The sequence below is a fragment of the Caretta caretta genome, chromosome 16 (assembly GCF_965140235.1).
Source record: "Caretta caretta isolate rCarCar2 chromosome 16, rCarCar1.hap1, whole genome shotgun sequence".
NCBI lineage: Eukaryota > Metazoa > Chordata > Testudines > Cheloniidae > Caretta > Caretta caretta.
The window spans coordinates 1,825,929-1,846,222 of record NC_134221.1 but is presented as its reverse complement, the minus strand read 5'-3'; the positions used below and the strand labels follow the sequence as shown (position 1 = coordinate 1,846,222).

The following is a 20,294-nucleotide window of genomic DNA, read 5'->3' as shown; positions in this document are numbered from 1 at the left end:
GGCGTAATTCAGGAGCAGTTCACAGCAAATAACCTGAAATCACTTGCATTCCTGGGATGATGCAGTCTGAGAGACTTGCTGAGTAAGTTATGTAGGCTGGGATGAGTCATGGAGACCCTTAAGTTACAAAAAAGATGTGGTACAGTCTGCCCAGGACACTTTAATGGGAGGCTTTTTCATAATATTTTGGTTTGCAATCCACCCAAATTCCAGTTTGCACAGTGTATAGATTTTGATGATTATTTTTCCCTGTTGTTGTTCTGGTGGAATGACCTGTCCTCAAACCCTAACAATTAATGTTTTCCTCTTTCTCTAGCATAACTTGATAGAAAGCCCCCGTCTTCAGAACTGCTGAGCTCTAGTCTGTGTCAGTAATTGATGATTCAAAAAGATACCTCTTGATTGTTGTATTTCCAGCTGTTCAATTACTGAGGCTGGGGGACCGCAAGCCAGAAGAGCTGGAAGGTCTAAATGCACCAATCAAGTGTGATGACCGAGCAATTCCGACCCCTAGGATGTAGCACGTAGGCGAGGGCCCTTTGGGCACACTAGCACATTCGATTGGATATATTCCACACAACGATATCATACTTTGCAAGTTCCCAGGTATTTCAGGAAAACATTTCTGCTATTAACCTGGCTGCAGAGCAGAGACTGCTAAGCACGGGAAGCTAAACACCAACCAGGTATGTCTAATTTTTTTGTTAATTTCCTGAGTTCCCAAATTTAGATGAAGTATGTATCATTCCTGTGGAGAAATCTATACATGGCACCTAGAAAACACAGGGCTGTTTAAAAATATATCAATAATTTCACAGAGACACTGTCCAACCAAATTGCAGCACACTGCTCCAAAAATCAAAAATGAAAAGACATCATGAACTATGAAGGCTTAAATATTTATCCACTTAGAAAAGCACCCCCAACCCCCACGAGTAGATGTGCAGGAGATTTCAACACTCTCCTTGCCAGGCATAAGGATGACAGGGTACTTCACATCTTCAGATTTCTTACTCTCTACATTAATTGAACAAAAAATGTTTAAAATAAAAGATAACTTTGATTTTTTTTTTAAACAACTCAGCCTGTCTACTGCAGCCCTTGTATGTGTGTCCCACGACTGCTGCACATTGGACAAGGCTGCCTTTTATTTTCCCTTCACACTGCAGATCCGTAGGTCCTTCCCCTATGTATTGGAATTGAAAGCCATCATGAAGAATTGTGGGTCTGACCCAAGGGCTTTGAGGCTGGACATGTTTTGCATACCATTATTAGCTCCAGTGTGAAGGGGAGGTTCACTATACAGCCTTACCTTGTTCATCTCTTTCTTTGTCCAGAGGGACTGAAGAGTTTTCAGCAATAGGAGTGAGTCCTGGCCTGGAGAGGAGGGAGGAAGGGGGAGAAGGGAGAGAGAGAGGGATATGGAAGAAAAACAAAACAAAACAGATTTAGTGCTTATGTACAGGCAGTCCAGATACACTGGGGCACTGTTCTGCTGATGAAAAATAGGCCCCTCCGTGCCACTGTTTGAAACCACCAACCTTCCAACTGTCATTCAGGATTAAAGTGCTAAAATCCCTTACTCTGGAAGCCTAACAAAACCACAACAGACATCATCCATGCATAGCTTTAACTAAATACCCACACACATGTAAACGCTATTGCAGTGCAAAGCTCTCTGAGTGTATTTACAACGAAATCATGTCACCATTCTTCAGCAAATATGACTGCACTGATCTCTCCCATTTTTTAAATAAAAAACTGTACAGTACTAAGAAAAGGAGTACTTGTGGCACCTTAGAGACTAACCAATTTATTTGAGCATAAGCTCAGTACTAGAAGAGTTAGTTTCACGCTTGGTTTAGAAAGGATTATCAATGCTTTCTGAAACTTTCACTGGAATAGATGGAATAGACCTGGGCTTGGACCTCATCCCAGCACTCAGATGAGAGACAGGAGTGGGTGAATTTGTTTGGAGGCCGCCTTAGTAATTGTAGGAGACACTCTGTCAGTTGGCAGTAATTGTGTGCTGTGCTTCAGCTATACTTGTTTGTGTTATTAGATTAGGCCCAGGGTTTATGGTGATCCTGGCAAGGCATAATTTATTGGAGGATGAGAGAGGATGATATACTCAAAATCCACAAATGTGATGCCGACTAAAATTACGGGAACATCATCTGGGCTTTTCCACTGCTTTTACAAACCAAACCAATAATCACAGCAACTTTTTAAGCTTTCTTGACAAAAAGTGTCATCAGAAAGTTTTAAAAGTAGATTTTGTAACTACTTGAAAATTTAAATTAAAATCCCTTATTATTCATCAAACCAGTCAAAATGGGGTTCTTGGAGCCATCAACATTTAGGCATATTTAATTTAAAAGGCAATACAATTCTCAATATTGGTCTCTGCATGTTTCATAAGAATATTCTTACTCAATTTTGCACCAATTAGAACATGTTACTGGGGAATTTTTTGCTAAACTCTGAAGTCCAGAATGTAGTCATTAAAAATAGGCTCAGGCCTCTTGGTTAATTAACAGGTTTCAGCGTAGCAGCCGTGTTAGTCTGTATCCGCAAAAAGAACAGGAGTACTTGTGGCACCTTAAAGACTAACAAATTTATTGGTGCATACGCTTTCATGGGCTACAGCCCACTTCATCAGATGCATAGAATGGAACATACAGTAATGTAATATATACACACACACACACACAGATAAGTTGGAAGTTACCATACAAACTGTGAGAGGCTAATTAGTTAAGATGAGCTATTATCAGCAGGAGAAAAAAAACTTTTGTAGTGATCATCAAGATGGCCCATTTAGACAGTTGACAAGAAGATGTGAGGATACTTAACTTAAGGGAATAGATTCAATATGTGTAATGACCCAGCCACTCCCAGTCTCTATTCAAACCCAAGTTAATGGTATCTAGTTTGCATATTAATTCAAGCTCAGCAGTTTCTCGCTGGAGTCTGTTTTTGAAGCTTTTCCGTTACAAAACTGCCACCCTTAAATCTTTTACTGAGTGGCCAGAGAGGTTGAAGTGTTCTCCTACCTGTTTTTGAATGTTATGATTCCTGATGTCAGATTTGGTTTGAACAGAGACTGGGAGTGGCTGGGTCATTACACATATTGAATCTATTACCTCAAGTTAAGTATCCTCACACCTTCTTGTCAACTGTCTAAATGGGCCATCTTGATGATCATTACAAAAGTTTTTTTCTCCTGCTGATAATAGCTCATCTTAACTAATTACAGGTTTCAGAGTAGCAACCCTGTTAGCCTGTAACCGGAAAAAGAAAAGGAGGACTTGTGGCACCTTAGAGGCTAACAAATTTATTTGAGCATAAGCTTTCGTGAGCTACAAATCACTTCGTCGGATGCTTATGCTCAAATAAATTTGTTAGTCTCTAAGGTGCCACAAGTCATCCTTTTCTTAACTAATTAGCCTCTCACAATTTGTATGGTAACTTCCAACTTATCTGTATGTATATATATATTACTATATGTTCCATTCTATGCATCCAATGAAATGGGCTGTAGCTCACGAAAGCTTATGCTCTAATAAATCTGTTAGTCTCTAAGGTGCCACAAGTACCCCTATTCTCTTTTTGGTTAATTAAATAAACTTGAAAAAGAGACCCAATTAAACTACCCTCTGTACGCTATATAGAAAACCTTAATAACTGACTTCGAAATGTGGGAAAACTTGTATCTTAGTATCCCACTTCGGCTAACAGAAAAGCAACCTCAAGTGCAAAACTTTTGCCTCAACTCGGCTACATTATAAAGTGTGATAATTACAGAATATTTTAAGAAGCCAGTAGATTGCACGTTGAACCGAAAGCATTGTATCACTTGTTCATTGTATCACTTATTTCTACCACACGGTTCCCTCTAGGAAATACCACAATCAGCTTGACTTGATATTTACAATTCATTGCATAATATTTTACATCATCATTGGAAAAGTCAAGCTCCACAACCATTCTTGAGCCACTGACTTTTGCAAGAATAAAAATGCATCTTTTACACACACAAACTCATAACCCTCTCCTACTGCTTTCAAAGGGGAGGTGTGCCCACTTGAAAAGTCAATATATAGCCCAATGTGTTCAATAGAATTCATTGCAAATCTGAACCATTATTAATGTGTGGAACGCTTTGGGATGATAAAGAGAAACTAAGAGTTATGACTTTGCATAAGGCCAACAGTTAAATCTGTTACAAGCTTTCTAGACCTCTGTCATCAAAACAAGTTCCTTCTTTGGTGATTCCTCCCCCCCCCCCAAATCTTTCCACAGTTGAAGGAAAATCCCACCCAAATCTCATGACTGCTTGAATACAAGGATAGAACAGTAGCAATGCAAATAGTCTCTCCAGTCGACTTCCAGTGACGCAGCACTGTCACCAGCTCTTCTGAAAAACATATGCTCATCTCCTCAGATGTAGGATAAATGCTACAATGCAATCACAAATGCAAACCAACTTCAAAAACAATTAAAGAATTTTCAGTGGGATGTGTACAACAGACAAGTGAGCTATCACTCCCACATTTGCTCCCTCCCTGTCTATCCTGCTCCTGCATTTCCACAGCCCTGGTAGAACCCACGCATTCAGCAGACTGTAAGATCTTCCCAGCAGTTACTCCTCCTTTGAAAAAATTAGATAAGTTCATGGAGGATAATGGCTATTAGCCACGATGATCAGGAATATAACCCTATGCTCCAACTGCCAGAAGCTGTGACTGGATGACCAGGGATGGATCACTCAAAATTGTCCTCGTCTCTGCATTCCCTCTGAAGCACCTGGCATTGGCCCTTATTGGGAGACAGGATACTGGGCTAGATGGACCATTGTTCTGACCCAATATGGCCGTTCTTATGTTCTCCTGGCTGTCCGGGGCTGCTGTCAAGACACAGTTCCAGGCAGCCAGGCTACTTCTCCTTGTCTTTCCTGTCTTCCCACACTGCTGGCAGAGAAAAAGAGAGGTGGCAGTGGAGGCTAGCACCGGCTGCCGCAGTCTCTCTTGCTACGGGAAGGTCTAGTGGGAGAACAGAGGAAAACAATGGGAGAGAGGGCATAAGCAAGGCAAATTGGATAGGAAAGAAAGAGGGGAGTGGGATCGGACAAAGCGATACACTTACAGGGTGTGTGTATGTGGGAGAGCACAATAGTGAGAATGAAACAAAACTACAGTTTCTCCCCTGGAAAGCAACCACACTCCAGCGCACTGCAGGCCCTTTGTCTACATCCAAGATTCCACTGAACAAGGAATCATATATAGAAATAGTAAGTACACTACACAAATCCTAATTCTCAGCAGCAGTCCCGTCCACTCCCCTCTACAACCTCATGCAGACTTGGGGATGTCTATGAGAACATTCAATCAAGGTTCGGTGAATATAACATCTACTACCAGTGGCAGACAAAAAGATGGATTTGTGGGGTGGGAGGGCACAAATGAAGCTCAGAGGCAACACCCTTTGCTGCCCAGCTCCACTGCAATGTTCACAAGGAAAAGGGAGAGGGTGCTGGAGTTTGTATTGAACTCTGCTTGGACACCCTTATCTGTCCTACCAGACTTTGTGTAAGTGGGGGAATGGTCCCGCTACTGTGGGGAACTTTCCTGGCTTATACACTACCCCGGTGGAATGGGCTAGCGAAAGGATCTGAATCCTCGCTCCCGCTCCCTTTACCCAGAGGCCTGTCTGACCTCGAGGGCTCCTCTCACTCTCCTGTGTGGCAGAGTCCTCGTAACCCCAACAAGGCTGGGCCCAGGATTCCTGGGGGGCTCGACCCCCCACCTGGTTGTGGTCATGCAGGACAGGGGCTAGGGTGTCCCCACTCCGGGGTGCTCTCTGTGCTCTGGATGCTTCCCTGACCCACTGATCGTTCCATACAGTTCAAAGCAAATACAATTTATTAAACAGCAATCAGTTTAAAAATAAGGAAAAATGGGAAAGGTAAAAGGAAAACCCGTCACCCCACTCTGTGGCCCGGGGACGTCACAACCAGCAGCTCTGGAACATCACGGTGGTTCACAATCTGTCCCTCCCCCGGCCCAGGCCCCTGCCCAAGCCCTGGTTGTGCTGCAGGGATGCTGCAGGTCAGACACTTGCTCTGGCGGTGGCCAAATGCCCTCAGGCTCTAGGTGGCAGGACCCTTCTTCCCAGCGTCAGCCCCCCATCAGGGTTACAATCCCCCTCCAAGTCTGGCCTGCAAGGCCTGTTGGATGGGAGCATCTCCCTATGCTGGGCCCGCTGCCCAGGATCCCCCCTCACTCTCCCCAGCTGCTCATCATATCCAGCTCTGGACGGCTCCAGCTCCACCTCCACTGTGCCTCAGCACGGCTGCTGCTCTGCCTCTAGCCTCCTGGGCGGCTACTCTGGCCCCTCTGGCTCTGGTTGCTACAGCTCTGCTCCCAGGACAGGTCTGCTCTCTGGGCTGTTTCTGTGGCTCTGCACCCAGCACTGACCTGCTCCCTGGGCTGGTTCTCTGGCTAGCACAGCTCTGCTCCTGGAGGATGGGACCCCCCTTGCCTCCGGACTCCCTCGTTAGCCTGCCCACCCTGTCAATCAGGCTGACATGGAGCATTGGCCTCTCCCCATTATTCCTGGGTACTGTCAGTATCAGGGTCCTGATTTCCCATTGACACTTCCCCTTTCTTTTGGTACTGGGAGCTAGACAACCAAAAAAAACCCGTGAGTTTCAGTAAAGGGCCAACGTCCTCTTACATTTGGCTAGGAAACATGATATAAATTTGAAGTTCTTACCTTCTCTGGCTACTGGAAGGGAAGAGGCACTGTCTGTCTCCTCTTCCCCAACCAGAACCTCTGGGGGCAAGATGGAGGTCTCTCCCCCATCCCTCTGGCTGCTGTGAGGGGTGGAAAGATGTCTTCAATATTTTCCCTCTCCCACCATGGTTTGGCCCTTCTCCTCAGATTATCTCTAGTGCCTATCCCTGCAGCAGCCCTTAGATTTCACAAGCAGCGGCATGAAATCAACACTGTTCTTGACAGAACAGTGTCAACAGAGCTGTTACCACAGGGTTGTCAATAACTGCCCATGCAGGGTCTTGTCAGTTTCATTCTGCTGTGTGCGGTGAGCAGCACAAGGGGAGCAGCAGCATAGGAGCTGGCTGTCTGCAGGTTCAGGAAGAAGAACCTGCGTCGCCTCAGGTTTCTTTCCAACCAGACTAGCTATTTTTCAAATAGAAGTTATATTCAATAGAAACTGATGGCTTGCTATGGAAAGCTCCCCACTAACTACTGGCAAGTGGATTTTTCAAGTCCTGAATTAGATAAACTAATGACACAGGGATGGACCCACAACAAATAGGTGTGAGAAGATGGTGTGGGAGAGCTGGAGGAGATCTGCACTCTTAGCTTCCAAAACATGCATGCCAAAGAGAAGAGTGGGGAGCAAAGTCCAGTGTAGCCAGCGAGACCATGAATTTGTGGTGAAAAGTCTCAGAGTGCCCTGGATTGGCGATCTACTCTACTTCCCCAAGGCAAAGCAGAGACATCAATATCACATAAACAATCACTACAATGGGCACTGATCTTCATCCTCATTAGCAGGCTCCACAGAAGTGCCAAGCTCGGAGGGTTGTCCAGAAGCTCTGAGCCCTAGAAGAGGTCCCGCAGAAATACCCTGGTGGAGCCCTGGGAAAGAAGCATATTCTGCACCTGCTCATTGCAGGCGCAAAAAACCTGACTTCCCCTCTGGCCCCTTCCCCAAACACTAAATTCATGTTTTAATAATTTTTTTTACAGTAATTCAATAGCATTCAACATTTTTAATTAAGAAAATAAACCCTCTTCCTTTGTCCAGTAATAAAAGGGGGTCACTGTAAATCCAGTCTTTCCCAGTTCTCAATGTCTGCGGTTGCATTTAAAAACCATGAAAACCACAGGGTTTATATTTTTAAGTTGGAAAAGTGCCTCTCAGGAAAGCCAGAAACTTCTTTCTATTCATTCTCTTTTTTCTTTTTGCATAGATCATTCAGAACACATTGTGATCATGACAAAACTGGCACACACAGGCTGCTGAAGTAAAATGATGGTTTGGTCGTGTGTCATCTCAAAATTTTACTGAAATGTACTGGCAACAGAAATCCATTTTCTAACCAAAGCCACTCGTGTATCTTGCAGGGGAAAATGAGACGTCAACCCCCAAAGAAGAAATTCACCATTGAAAAATCTCTCCGTGTTTTTTCTTTGTGTCAAGAGCCAATAAACGCCATACAGCCTGAGGCCTGGAAGAATGATGGTCAGCTAATTAAAAGAAACTGAAAGTAAGAGAAAGAAGATAATGTATTGAAATTTAGGATTGCATCAACCAGTCAGTTACAGCTGCACTTTATAGCTGGAAAAGGTCAAGTTCTATTTGCCAATGCTCAGGCCTTCTCTAAGGCACTGTTAACTCATATCTCTAGCCTGAAAAATGGGTGGGCTTTCATTTTTTAAAAATTAAGTCTTTATTACCATGTCTAACAAGAGGCAGATAATAAATATAATGATTTTCAAACCAAATCCACGCATCAATTAGGTCATAACCTTAACTTTCCCCTTATGGTTTTTCCCTAAAATAATACTGAAACCCAGGAAACAAGCCTATCCTCAATGAACATCTTCAGTGCATCAGAATGATCATTTGGGACAATTCTGCAAAAGAAAAGAGGGTTGCAAATATTTAAATATCATACTGTGAGGCTGTACATACATGTAGGCAGCATATCTGGAGCTAAGAACTCAACAAATAAGTAGCTCACAAGTTGGAGGTGCAGGGTTGCGGGCAATCACACTCATATCACAGACACAAATGTACAGAACCAAAGCCATCAACTGCCTTGATTCCACATGCAAAGTAATAAACAGTTTAGATTTACTGAAGTCTTTATCAAAACCTGATTTGTCAACAGTCCCTCAACAAAACATTTGTGTCCTGACACGCAAAGTACGCTGGATACATAAAGTGGAAGGTTAGTGGGTTCAGGGACTAAGTTGAAATTCTTTGGGTGACATTAAAGATAAATTTCTATCTTTTCTTATTATCAGATATTGTTTTTTAAGGTAACTAACTTTGAATTTTCAGACTAACATTGGGTATAAAAAAAAAAAAAAAAGATACAAAGTTCCTCCATAAGCAACAGATAGATATTTACAACCTTTAAGTTTTCAGCCTTGAATATTCTTCATGTACACATCTTACATAAAGAAACTTCAACTTCACCACATACTGGTTGGAATAATTAGTCTCTCCATCCTTACTACACTCAAAGGGATTCTTTGAGCTTGTGAACATGTTTTTACAGGGAACTGCTCTTGCCATCGTGAATTCTATACTTTCTTTGTATTTATACACTCATTCATATAAACACATGTAACAAACACCTGAAGCAAGACATTTTTAAAATATTTGGGCAATTTTATAAGAACCAGCATTATACTTCACAATATACATTTTGAAGCCCTGCATCATAACTGCATTTAAGAGCTCACTAAGACAAAGCAGACATTAAGAGGAGAGGAAAAACAAGCAGTAGATGAATTTTGGATAATTTGAGAGACTGGAGAAAAGATGAATGTACAAATACCCAGATAGAAGTATACAGAAGGGAGTGCAACTCTCCTGGAGCTTTATAGGAGGCTTATTAAACAACTCATTACTACTGGGTTTTACTGTAGGAAAAAAAAAAAAAAGCACTGCCAACATGCTGACTAGCTAGTGGAATGGAAATACATACCAATTAGAGATTATGGTTACCTAGCCAAAGGATCGTTTAGCTCATTCATTGATTTTTAAAGTTAGATTCCTATTACTACAGTATTGTGGGATCCTGCCAGACCCTCCTTGCTTTGTGCTGAACGCTCACTGCCTCTCAAAAGACTCATTTAACCCTCTGTCAGCTTCAGTATGAGCATGAGGAGTCCCCGAGTAATATAGGAACTAAATGGGGAAATCCCTCAGAAAACAGTTAGAAGCTCAAAGGAAAGAGACCACCCACTGTCCAACAGCCCTGAAACATGTTCCTGAGAACTGGGGATTCAGTGCTGCTTTTGGCTTTTTCCAATTCCTTTCGCAAAATTTATCATGCTTCAGCTGTAGAGGCATCCAATTAAAAACCAGACTTATGGCCAACTAACATAACCCTCTTCTGGTTTAAAGCTTCTCTGGCTGCAGAAGAAAGGAATGGGGCCAAGCAATCAGTAAATCAGAATAAGCAATAGAAGTAGGCGGAATTCAGTCTCTGAATGGCAATGGTTTAGCCCATCAGAATTTAGAACAATCTACAGCATTGAGAAGCGGGTTTTTCATTACTATTATTCCGTCTCCTTCAGACCAATCAACTATGCATTCTCCTCCTAAGAACATGTGTTTTAAATGACATCTAATGGTATAGCCATAATTTCCACATACTTTCCAAACAGTGCCAAGATCACATTTCCTACTTTATTCACAGTGCAATGCAACCCCTGCTTCTTTTGTATTTATGCTGATACAACAGTATAGCTAAAATCGCCACTATTGATTTTCTACAACTGTACAGTCATTTTTTCTTTTAATATTTCCATTCTATTCACTATCTTAAATAGACAATTCACAAAGCACTTTACTGAATATAACATGGCATCATGTGGTGTAGTTGTGTACAAGAGTTGGTGTGGTAAGCTACTGTAAAAATATAAACAAAATAAAAATACAGGTTTCCAGTATGAACATTTTTTATAGTGATCAAAAAATAAACACATCAGGAGGTAATGGAAGAGACAGCGCTCCAAAGCAAGATAAACTCTATCATAAAGATGAGTAATAAAGCAAGGAAAGTTACTAACATGAAATTGTCATTGTCGCAGGGTAGGTCCACCTGTACAGGGGATGTCAGTTTGTGAGGGAATTAAAGTAGAGCTTGGGAGACCTAAATGTCCTAGTCTCCCAAGTCGCCACAGCAGCCCTGGCTCCTCGGGTAGCGTGGTCTAATGCTCGGAGACTGTGCAGCAGCCCTTTGGTTTTGGGCAGCGTGGCCCGAGTCATTAGGACCACACTTCTAGGTAATGCAGTGCGGCCTGGTGGCTGGAGTCAATGGGACTAGCCTTTCGTGGCAAGGCAGTGTTGTCTAGTGGCTTAAGTCAATGGGACTACCCTTTCGTGGCAGGGCAGTGTTGTCTAGTGGCTGAAGTCAATGGGACTACCCTTTTGTGGCAGGCCAATGCTGCCTAGTGGCTGGAGTCAATAGGACCACCCTTTTGTGGCAGGGCAGTGTGGTCTAGTGGCTAGAGTCAATAGAATTGCCCTCCATGGCATGGCAGAGTGGCCTAAGCGGCCAGAGTGGGGTGGGCTGCCACCCACGGGTGGGCAGCAAGCTAGGTAGGGGGACTTGGGCCCTCATTACTCCACCAGATCCCAGCCCAGGCCCTGTCTGCTGCAGGATTATCTGCCACCGAGTCAGCGGGTATCATTCTGAAACACACTAGGTCAAAGCCCTGTACCTCAACCAGATTAATGCTTAATCCCCTGGGGCTACTTCCTACCAGTTCTTCCACGGCTGGTAGTCTCAGGGGTTCCACGCTCTCTCTTCTGACTGTGGCATCAGGTGGCTGGTGGTCAGTTGGAGCCGCATCCCGGCTGGCTTCTGCACCCGTGAGTGCCAGCAGTCCCTCCGCAGAAGTCTGCAATGCAACTCTGTTCCCTTCAGCGGTCAGCCCAAACTGAGCTGAGCTACTCCCTGGTTACAGCTGGAGCATGCCCAGCAGGGACAAGGGGCATGGCCTTCTTAGCCCTCAGAATATGATTAACCCCTGCTGAACCAGTGCAGGGTAGGTACACCCCGTCACAGTTATGCTCAGAGATTCCAAGGCTAGATGGGACCACTGTGATCAAAGTATCATAGAACCACAGAATATCAGGGTTGGAAGGGACCTCAGGAGGTCATCTAGTCCAACCCCCTGCTCAAAGCAGGACCAATCCCCAATTAAATCATCCCAGCCAGGGCTTTGTCAAGCCTGACCTTAAAAACTTCTAAGGAAGGAGATTCTACCACCTCCCTAGGTAATGCATTCCAGTGTTTCACCACCCTCCTAGTGAAAAAGTTTTTCCTAATATCCAACCTAAACCTCCCCCACTGCAACTTGAGACCACTACTCCTTGTCCTGTCCTCATCTACCACTGAGAATAGTCTAGAACCATCCTCTCTGGAACCACCTCTCAGGTAGTTGAAAGCAGCTATCAAATCCCACCTCATTCTTCTCTTCTGCAGACTAAACAATCCCAGTTCCCTCAGCCTCTCCTCAGAAGTCATGTGTTCCAGTCCCCTAATCATTTTTGTTGCCCTTCGCTGGACTCTCTCCAGTTTATCCACATCCTTCTTGTAGTGTGGGGCCTAAAACTGGACACAGTACTCCAGATGAGGCCTCACCAATGTCGAATAGAGGGGGACGATCACATCCCTCGATCTGCTGGCAATGCCCCTACTTATACATCCCAAAATGCCATTGGCCTTCTTGGCAACAAGGGCACACTGCTGACTCATATCCAGCTTCTCGTCCACTGTCACCCCTAGGTCCTTTTCCGCAGAACTGCTGCCTAGCCATTCGGTCCCTAGTCTGTAGCTGTGCATTGGGTTCTTCCGTCCTAAGTGCAGGAGCCTGCACTTATCCTTATTGAACCTCATCAGATTTCTTTTGGCCCAATCCTCCATCTAGTTTGATCTATATAACACAGACCACAGAACTTCCTCAAAAGAACTCCATTTTGAAATAGGTCAGTGTTTCTCAAAGAACTGTCTGTGGAACAGCACTGGTCCCTGAGATCTACCTGACACAGTTTAGGAAGGCGGAAAGCTGGTCCCTGGCATCAAAAAGGTTGATAAACACTGAACTAGAGCATAAGGAGTGTATTGCCTCTGCAGAGCCACACCCTTGGAGTACACAAGGAGACTCAAGTTCTCCAACTGTTCTTATTTGAAAGTTCACTCTGCAAGGCGGGACTCCATTAGCCTTCTGGTCCCTTCTCCCTTCTTGAGGCCCAAGACAGTGTGATTCTTCCTGGAACCATACTGTTTCCTCTTTATTTCCACAAACAGCACCACCAGTTCTCATAGCAGTTTGGTTACGATGGTACTGCTTTGAGCAGGGGATTGGACCAGATCATAGAATCATAGAATATAAGGGTTGGAAGGGACCGCAGAAGGTCATCCAGTCCAACCCCCTGCTCGAAGCAGGACCAATTCCCAGTTAAATCATCCCAGCCAGGGCTTTGTCAAGCCTGACCTTAAAAACCTCTAAGGAAGGAGATTCTACCACCTCCCTAGGTAACGCATTCCAGTGTTTCACCACCCTCTTAGTGAAAAAGTTTTTCCTAATATCCAATCTAAACCTCCCCCACTGCAGCTTGAGACCATTACTCCTCGTTCTGTCATCTGATACCATTGAGAACAGTCTAGAGCCATCCTCTTTGGAACCCCCTTTCAGGTAGTTGAAAGCAGCTATCAAATCCCCCCTCATTCTTCTCTTCTGCAGGCTAAACAATCCCAGCTCCCTCAGCCTCTCCTCATAACTCATGTGTTCCAGACCCCTAATCATTTTTGTTGCCCTTCGCTGGACTCTCTCCAATTTATCCACATCCTTCTTGAAGTGTGGGGCCCAAAACTGGACACAGTACTCCAGATGAGGCCTCACCAATGTCGAATAGACATTGACCTCCTGTGGTCTCTTCCAACCCTGATACTCTATGATTCTATCCTCTCCTACCCCCTTCTCTGATGTTTGGGAAGTTTCAAAAACTGCCTCTCCTTCAGTGACCCCAACTCCTCCCACACCACCTCCCCACAGCTAAAAATACATCAATAGGTTCATGGCCTTGGGGGTGTGTCATAAACATACAGCTACGAGTGGTATAAAATCCCTCCTTCACCTGTAAGGCGATAAGGAGCTCAAATAACCTTGTTGGCACCTGACCAAAAGGACCAATAAGGGAAGAAGATACTTTCAAATCTGTGGGGGAAGGTTTTGTTTGTTTCTCTTTGTTGTTCTCTCGTGCACGGAGAGGGCCCAGGGCAGGAAGAACCATCTCCTAAAACCCCACCTGAAATAAGCATCTAAAATCATCTTTTGTTTTAGCTTGTGAATTTTCCCTGTGCTAAGAGGGAGGTTTATTCCTGTTTTTGTAACTTTGAAGTTGAGCCTAGAGACGAATCCTCTGTGTTTTAAATCTTTTACTACCCTGTAAAATTACCTTCCATTCTGATTTTATATCAGTGCTGCTTTTAAATATTTTCTTTATAATAAAGTTCTTCTTTTAGGAACCTGATTGATTTTAGTGTCCTAAAGAAAGGGTCTGGTCTGTCCTTTTATTAAAGGCAACTGGTTGATATATTATTCTTAAGCCTCCCCAGGAAAAGGGGGTGAAGTGGCTTGGGGGGATATTTTTGGGAAATAGGAACTCCAAGTGGTGCTTTTCCTGAATCTTTGTCTAAATCACTTGGTGGTGGTAGCAATACCATCCAAGGACAAGGAAAGAATTTGTGCCTTAGGGAAGTTTTTCACCTAAGCTGGTACAAATAAGCTTAGGGGTTCTTTCATGCGGGTCCCCACATCTGTACCCCAGAGTTCAGAGAGGAGAGGAAATCCTGACAGGGTGTTACATAGATAGAATCATAGAATATCAGGGTTGGAAGGGACCTCAGGAGGTCATCTAGTCCAACCCCCTGCTCAAAGCAGGACAAATCCCCAACTAAATCATCCCACCCAGGGCTTTCTCAAGCCTGACCTTAAAAATATCTAAGGAAGGAGATTCCACCACCTCCCTAGGTAACGCATTCCAGTGTTTCACCACCCTCCTAGTGAAAAAGTTTTTCCCAATATCCAACCTAAACCTCCCCCACTGCAACTTGAGACCATTACTCCTTGTTCTGTCATCTCCTAACACTGAGAACAGTCTAGATCCATCCTCTTTGGAACCCCCTTTCAGATAGTTGAAAGCAGCTATCAAATCCCCCCTCATTCTTCTCTTCCGTAGACTAAACAATCCCAGTTCCCTCAGCCTTTCCTCATAAGTCATGTGTTCCAGTCCCCTAATCGTTTTGGTTGCCCTCCTCTGGACGTTTTCCAATTTTTCCACACCCTTCTTGTAGTGTGGGGCCCAAAACTGGACATAGTACTCCAGATGAGGCCTCACCAGTGTCGAATAGAGGGGAACGATCACGTCCCTCGATCTGCTGGCAATGTCCCTACATATACAGCCCAAAACTCCATTGGCCTTCTTGGCAACAAGGGCACACTGTTGACTCATATCCAGCTTCTCGTCCACTGTAACCCCTAGGTCCTTTTCTGCAGAACTGCTGCTGAGCCATTCGGTCCCTAGTCTGTAGCGGTGCATGGGGTTCTTCCATCCTAAGTGCAGGACTCTGCACTTGCCCTTGTTGAACCTCATCAGATTTCTTTTGGCCCAATCCTCTAATTTGTCTAGGGTCCTCTGTATCCTATCACTAGACTCCAGGGTATCTACCTCTCATCCCAGTTTAGTGTCATCTGCAAACTTGCTGAGGGTGCAATCCACACCATCCTCCACATCATTTATGAAGATATTGAACAAAACCGGCCCCAGGACTGACCCTTCGGGCACTCCACTTGATACTGGCTGCCAACTAGACATGGAGCCACTGATCACTACCCGTTGAGCCCGACAATCTAGCCAACTTTCTATCCACCTTATAGTCCATTCATCCAGTCCATACTACTTTAACTTGCTGACAAGAATACTGTGGGAGACAGTGTCAAAAGCTTTGCTAAAGTCAAGGAACAACACGTCCACCGTTTTCCCCTCATCCACAGAGAAAGTTATCTCATCATAGAAGGCAATTAGATTAGTCAGGCATGACTTGACCTTGGTGAATCCATGCTGACTCTTCCTGATCACTTTCCTCTCCTCTAAGTGCTTCAGAATTGATTCCTGGAGGACCTGCTCCATGATTTTTCCAGGGACTGAGGTGAGGCTGACTGGCCTGTAGTTCCCAGGATCCTCCTCCTTCCCTTTTTTAAAGATGGGCACTACAGTAGCCTTTTTCCAGTCGTCCGGGACTTCCCCCGATCACCATGAGTTTTCAAAGATAATGGCCAATGGTTCTGCAATCACATCCGCCAACTCCTTCAGCACTCTCGGATGCAGCGCATCCAGCCCCATGGACTTGTGCTCATCCAGCTTTTCTAAATAGTCCCGAACCACTTCTTTCTCCACAGACGGCTGGTCACCTGCGCCCCATGCTGTGCTGCCCAGTGCAGTAGTCTGGGAGCTGACCTTGTTCATGAAGACAGAGGCAAAAAAAGCATTGAGTACATTAGCTTTTTCCACCTCCTCTGTCACTTGGTTGCCTCCATCATTCACTAAGGGGCCCACACTTTCCTTGACTTTCTTCTTGTTGCTAACATACCAGAAGAAACCCTTCTTGTTACTCTTAACATCACTTGCTAGCTGCAACTCCAGATGTGATTTGGCCTTCCTGATTTCACTCCTGCATCCCCGAGCAATATTTTTGTACTCTTCCCTGGTCATTTGTCCAATCTTCCACTTCTTGTAAGCTTCCTTTTTGTGTTCAACAGCAGCAAGGATTTCACTGTTAAGCCAAGCTGGTCGCCTGCCATATTTTCTACACATCGGGATGGTTTGTCCCTGTAACCTCAATAAAGATTCTTTAAAATACAGCCAGCTCTCCTGGATTCCTTTCCCCCTCATGTTATTCTCCCAGGGGATCCTGCCCATCAGTTCCCTGAGAGAGTCAAAGTCTGCTTTTCTGAAGTCCAGGGTCCGTATTCTGCTACTCTCCTTTCTTCCCTGTGTCAGGATCCTGAACTCGACCATCTCATGGTCACTGCCTCTCAGGTTCCCATCCACTTTAGCTTCCCCTATTAATTCTTCCTGGTTTATGAGCAGCAGGTCAAGAAGAGCTCTGCCCCTAGTTGGATCCTCCAGCACTTGCACCAGGAAATTGTCCCATACCCTTTCCAAAAACGTCTTGGATTGTCTGTGCACTGCTGTATTGCTCTCCCAGCAGATATCAGGGTGATTGAAGTCTCCCATGAGAACCAGGGCCTGCGATCTAGTAACTTCCGTGAGTTGCCGGAAGAAAGCCTCATTCACCTCATCCCCCTGGTCTGGTGGTCTATAGCAGACTCCCACCACCACATCACCCTTGTTGCTCATACTTCTAAACTTAATCCAGAGACACTCAGGTTTTTCTGCAGTTTCATACTTGAGCTCTGAGCAGTCATACTGCTCCCTTACATACAGTGCAACTCCCCCACCTTTTCTGCCCTGCCTGTCCTTCCTGAACAGTTTATATCCATCCATGACAGTACTCCAGTCATGTGAGTTATACCACCAAGTCTCTGTTATTCCAATCACATCCTAATTCCTTGACTGTGCCAGGACTTCCAGTTCTCCCTGCTTGTTTCCCAGGCTTCTTGCATTTGTGTATAGGCACTTGAGATAACTTGCTGATTGTCCCTCTTTCTCAGTATGAGGCAGGACCCCTGCCCTCTCGCGCGCTCCTGCTTCCTCCCAGTATCCCACTTCCCCACTTACCTCAGGGCTTTGGTCTCCTTCCCCTGGTGAACCTAGTTTAAAGCCCTCCTCACTAAGTTAGCCAGCCTGCTTGCGAAGATGCTCTTTCCTCTCTTCGTTCGGTGGAGCCCGTCTCTGCCTAGCACTCCTCCTTCTTGGAACACCATCCCATGGTCAAAGAATCCAAAGCCTTCTCTCCGACACCACCTGCGTAGCCATTCGTTGTCTTCCACGATTCAACTGTCTCTACCCAGGCCTTTTCCTTCCACAGGGAGGATGGACGAGAACACCACTTGTGCCTCAAACTCCTTTATCCTTCTTCCCAGAGCCACGTAGTCCGCAGTGATCCGCTCAAGGTCATTCTTGGCAGTATCATGGGTGCCCACGTGGAGAAGCAGGAAGGGGTAGCGATCCGAGGGCTTGATGAGTCTCGGCAGTCTCTCCTTCAAATCGTGAATCCTAGCTGCTGGCAAGCAGCAGACTTCTCGGTTTTCCCGGTTGGGGCGGCAGATAGATGACTCAGTCCCCCTGAGAAGAGAGTCCCCGACCACCACCACCCACCTCCTTCTCTTGGGAGCGGTGGTCGTGGAACCCCCATCCGTAGGACATGCATCTCATGCCTTCCAATCGGCGGAGTCTCCTGTTCCCTTCCCTCAGATGTATCATCTAGTCCACTCTCTGCATTAGTACCTGTGGAGAGAACATGAAAACGGTTACCTACCTGTATCTGCGTTGCTGGTACATGGACGCTCCCCTTTCTTCTTCTGGAGGTCACATGCTGCTAAATTTCTTCACCGTCCTCCTGTCCCCGCTGCGCAGCCTGCTCTGAATCTTCAGAACATTGTGCCCGTAGAAGCATAGCCTGACGTCTGTCCAGCAAATCTTCGCTTTCTCTTATGCAACGCAGGGTCGATACCTGTTGCTCCAGACCTTGAACCTTCTCTTCCAATATGGAGACCAGCTTGCACAATGGGATAGAAAAGGAGGTTGTCTACGCACTCAGGAACGGAAGAGGAGATGGTCTCTGGGACGGTCTTTCTACTAAGATGTAGCCCACACTCCAAAAAGTTGGAGACTTCCAGCTGTCTATAATGTAATAACCACCTAATGTATGTATAACAGATTGCCAGTGTGAATTTCAGATAATTTTAAAGGAATATTTTCCAAATTCCCCAAAGTCAGTAGAGGCTAGTTACTAGGAGCCGGGTAAGTTTGAATTGTACAGAATAGCTGTTCCTCACCCCTGGAATGTTTATAATGAACTGCAGAACACACACACACACACAGGATGAAATCATACAAAATGAGTGATTACTTACTTTCAGAAGCAACAAACCTTTTTAACAAAAATATTAGAATTTACAATCTTTTGTTACCAAGAGCAGTGCTTATTTCTTAAGGTTCTCTCCCTGAAACCCAATAAGACAAGTATGCCTTTCTAAAATATATAACTATGCTGACATTAACTGGATCAGAGCAATAAGAAAAGAAAATGAAGTAACAACATGGTTAGCGAACGGAGGGATCCTTCTTTATTAGGTATTTCTGGCTCCACTCCATCCTTAGGCTCAGTCTCCAGCTACAACTTTCTAAATGACAAGTGTTGTGACGTCTACCACAGTTCGAAAGTTCTTTCTGAAGTTGGAGACGGAGCTTGAGGATGAAGTGAAGCCAGAAGTACCTAATAAAGGAAGACCCCCTCCGTTTCCTAACTGTGTTGTTACTTCCATGCTCAGGATTAAGCAGATCTAGTGTTTCTTACTGAATTTCTCTGGAGAAAAATTTGAGACATTCAGAGAAACTCCTCAGAAACGAATGGTGGCCATGAGACAAAAACAACCCTTCACGTGATCAGTACATTCTGCAATGCCTCTAAGAGTCTGTCATGTTGACAAGATGATGGTAAAGACCTAGGAGAAGTCGGAATTTGGAGACAGAGACTGGGAGACAAAAGGGTGAGGGTGGAAAGGGAATGGAGCAAAGGGGAGAGAAAAAAGGGGTAAAGGCTGGGGGGGACGACAAAAGGGTAAAACAAAGACAGCATGAGGAAGGCAAACAGAACTGCAGTAAAAGACAGAAGGGCTAAAAGGGAAGAAAATATTGGAGAGCGAGTCAAAGGAGAAGCTTCTTATAAAGACTAAGCTGTTAAAAACACACATTTGAAGGCAAAACTAATCTTTTCTAGAAAATAAACAATTCCTCTTGCAAGAAAAACTCATACTGCTCAGGCAAAATGAAACCCACTCTTTAAAAAAGCAAGTTATGAAAGCAAAATGGCAAACCAGACAATTTTGCAAATAAATGTCTAGTTATTGGTGAGTCAGAAGCTTTTACATTTTTCTAATGCAACATCCCAGTTAAAAAATATCCCCATACTTTAAATGGAAATGGAATGTAGACATGAATATTTATTAATAAATATATATTTATAATAAATATACATTAAGTAATAAAAAGAGAAATCATAGAACATCAGGGTTGGAAGGGACCTCAGGAGGTCATTTAGTCCTACCCCCTGCTCAAAGTAGGACCAATCCCCAACTGAATCATCCCAGCCAGGGCTTTGTCAAGCCTGACCTTAAAAACCTCTAAGGAAGGAGATTCCACCGCCTCCCTAGGGAACCCATTCCAGCGCTTCTGATTTAAACATATAAACTTTTTTTGTTTTCAAAATGGCTAAAACTCATTTAAAAAAATACAGGCCAAATAAAATCTATTCACATAAAATTAA

The 20,294-nt window shown here is 44.5% G+C and overlaps 1 protein-coding gene across 13 annotated transcripts in view; it reads right to left on the bottom strand.

Annotated features, from left to right (window-relative positions):
* Nucleotides 1-20,294, bottom strand: part of EXD3 (exonuclease 3'-5' domain containing 3) — a 564,575-nt gene that overhangs the window by 415,705 nt on the left and 128,576 nt on the right. For 12 of the 13 annotated variants that reach the window (XM_075120432.1, XM_075120430.1, XM_048822833.2 and 9 more), the window contains one exon: nucleotides 1,313-1,377. The exons of the other annotated variant lie outside the window; for it this stretch is intronic. In XM_075120432.1, the coding sequence (XP_074976533.1) occupies nucleotides 1,313-1,321 (9 nt within the window). In that variant the 5' untranslated portion in view covers nucleotides 1,322-1,377. The remainder of the gene's footprint in view (nucleotides 1-1,312; nucleotides 1,378-20,294) is intronic. 13 annotated transcript variants of the gene reach the window in all.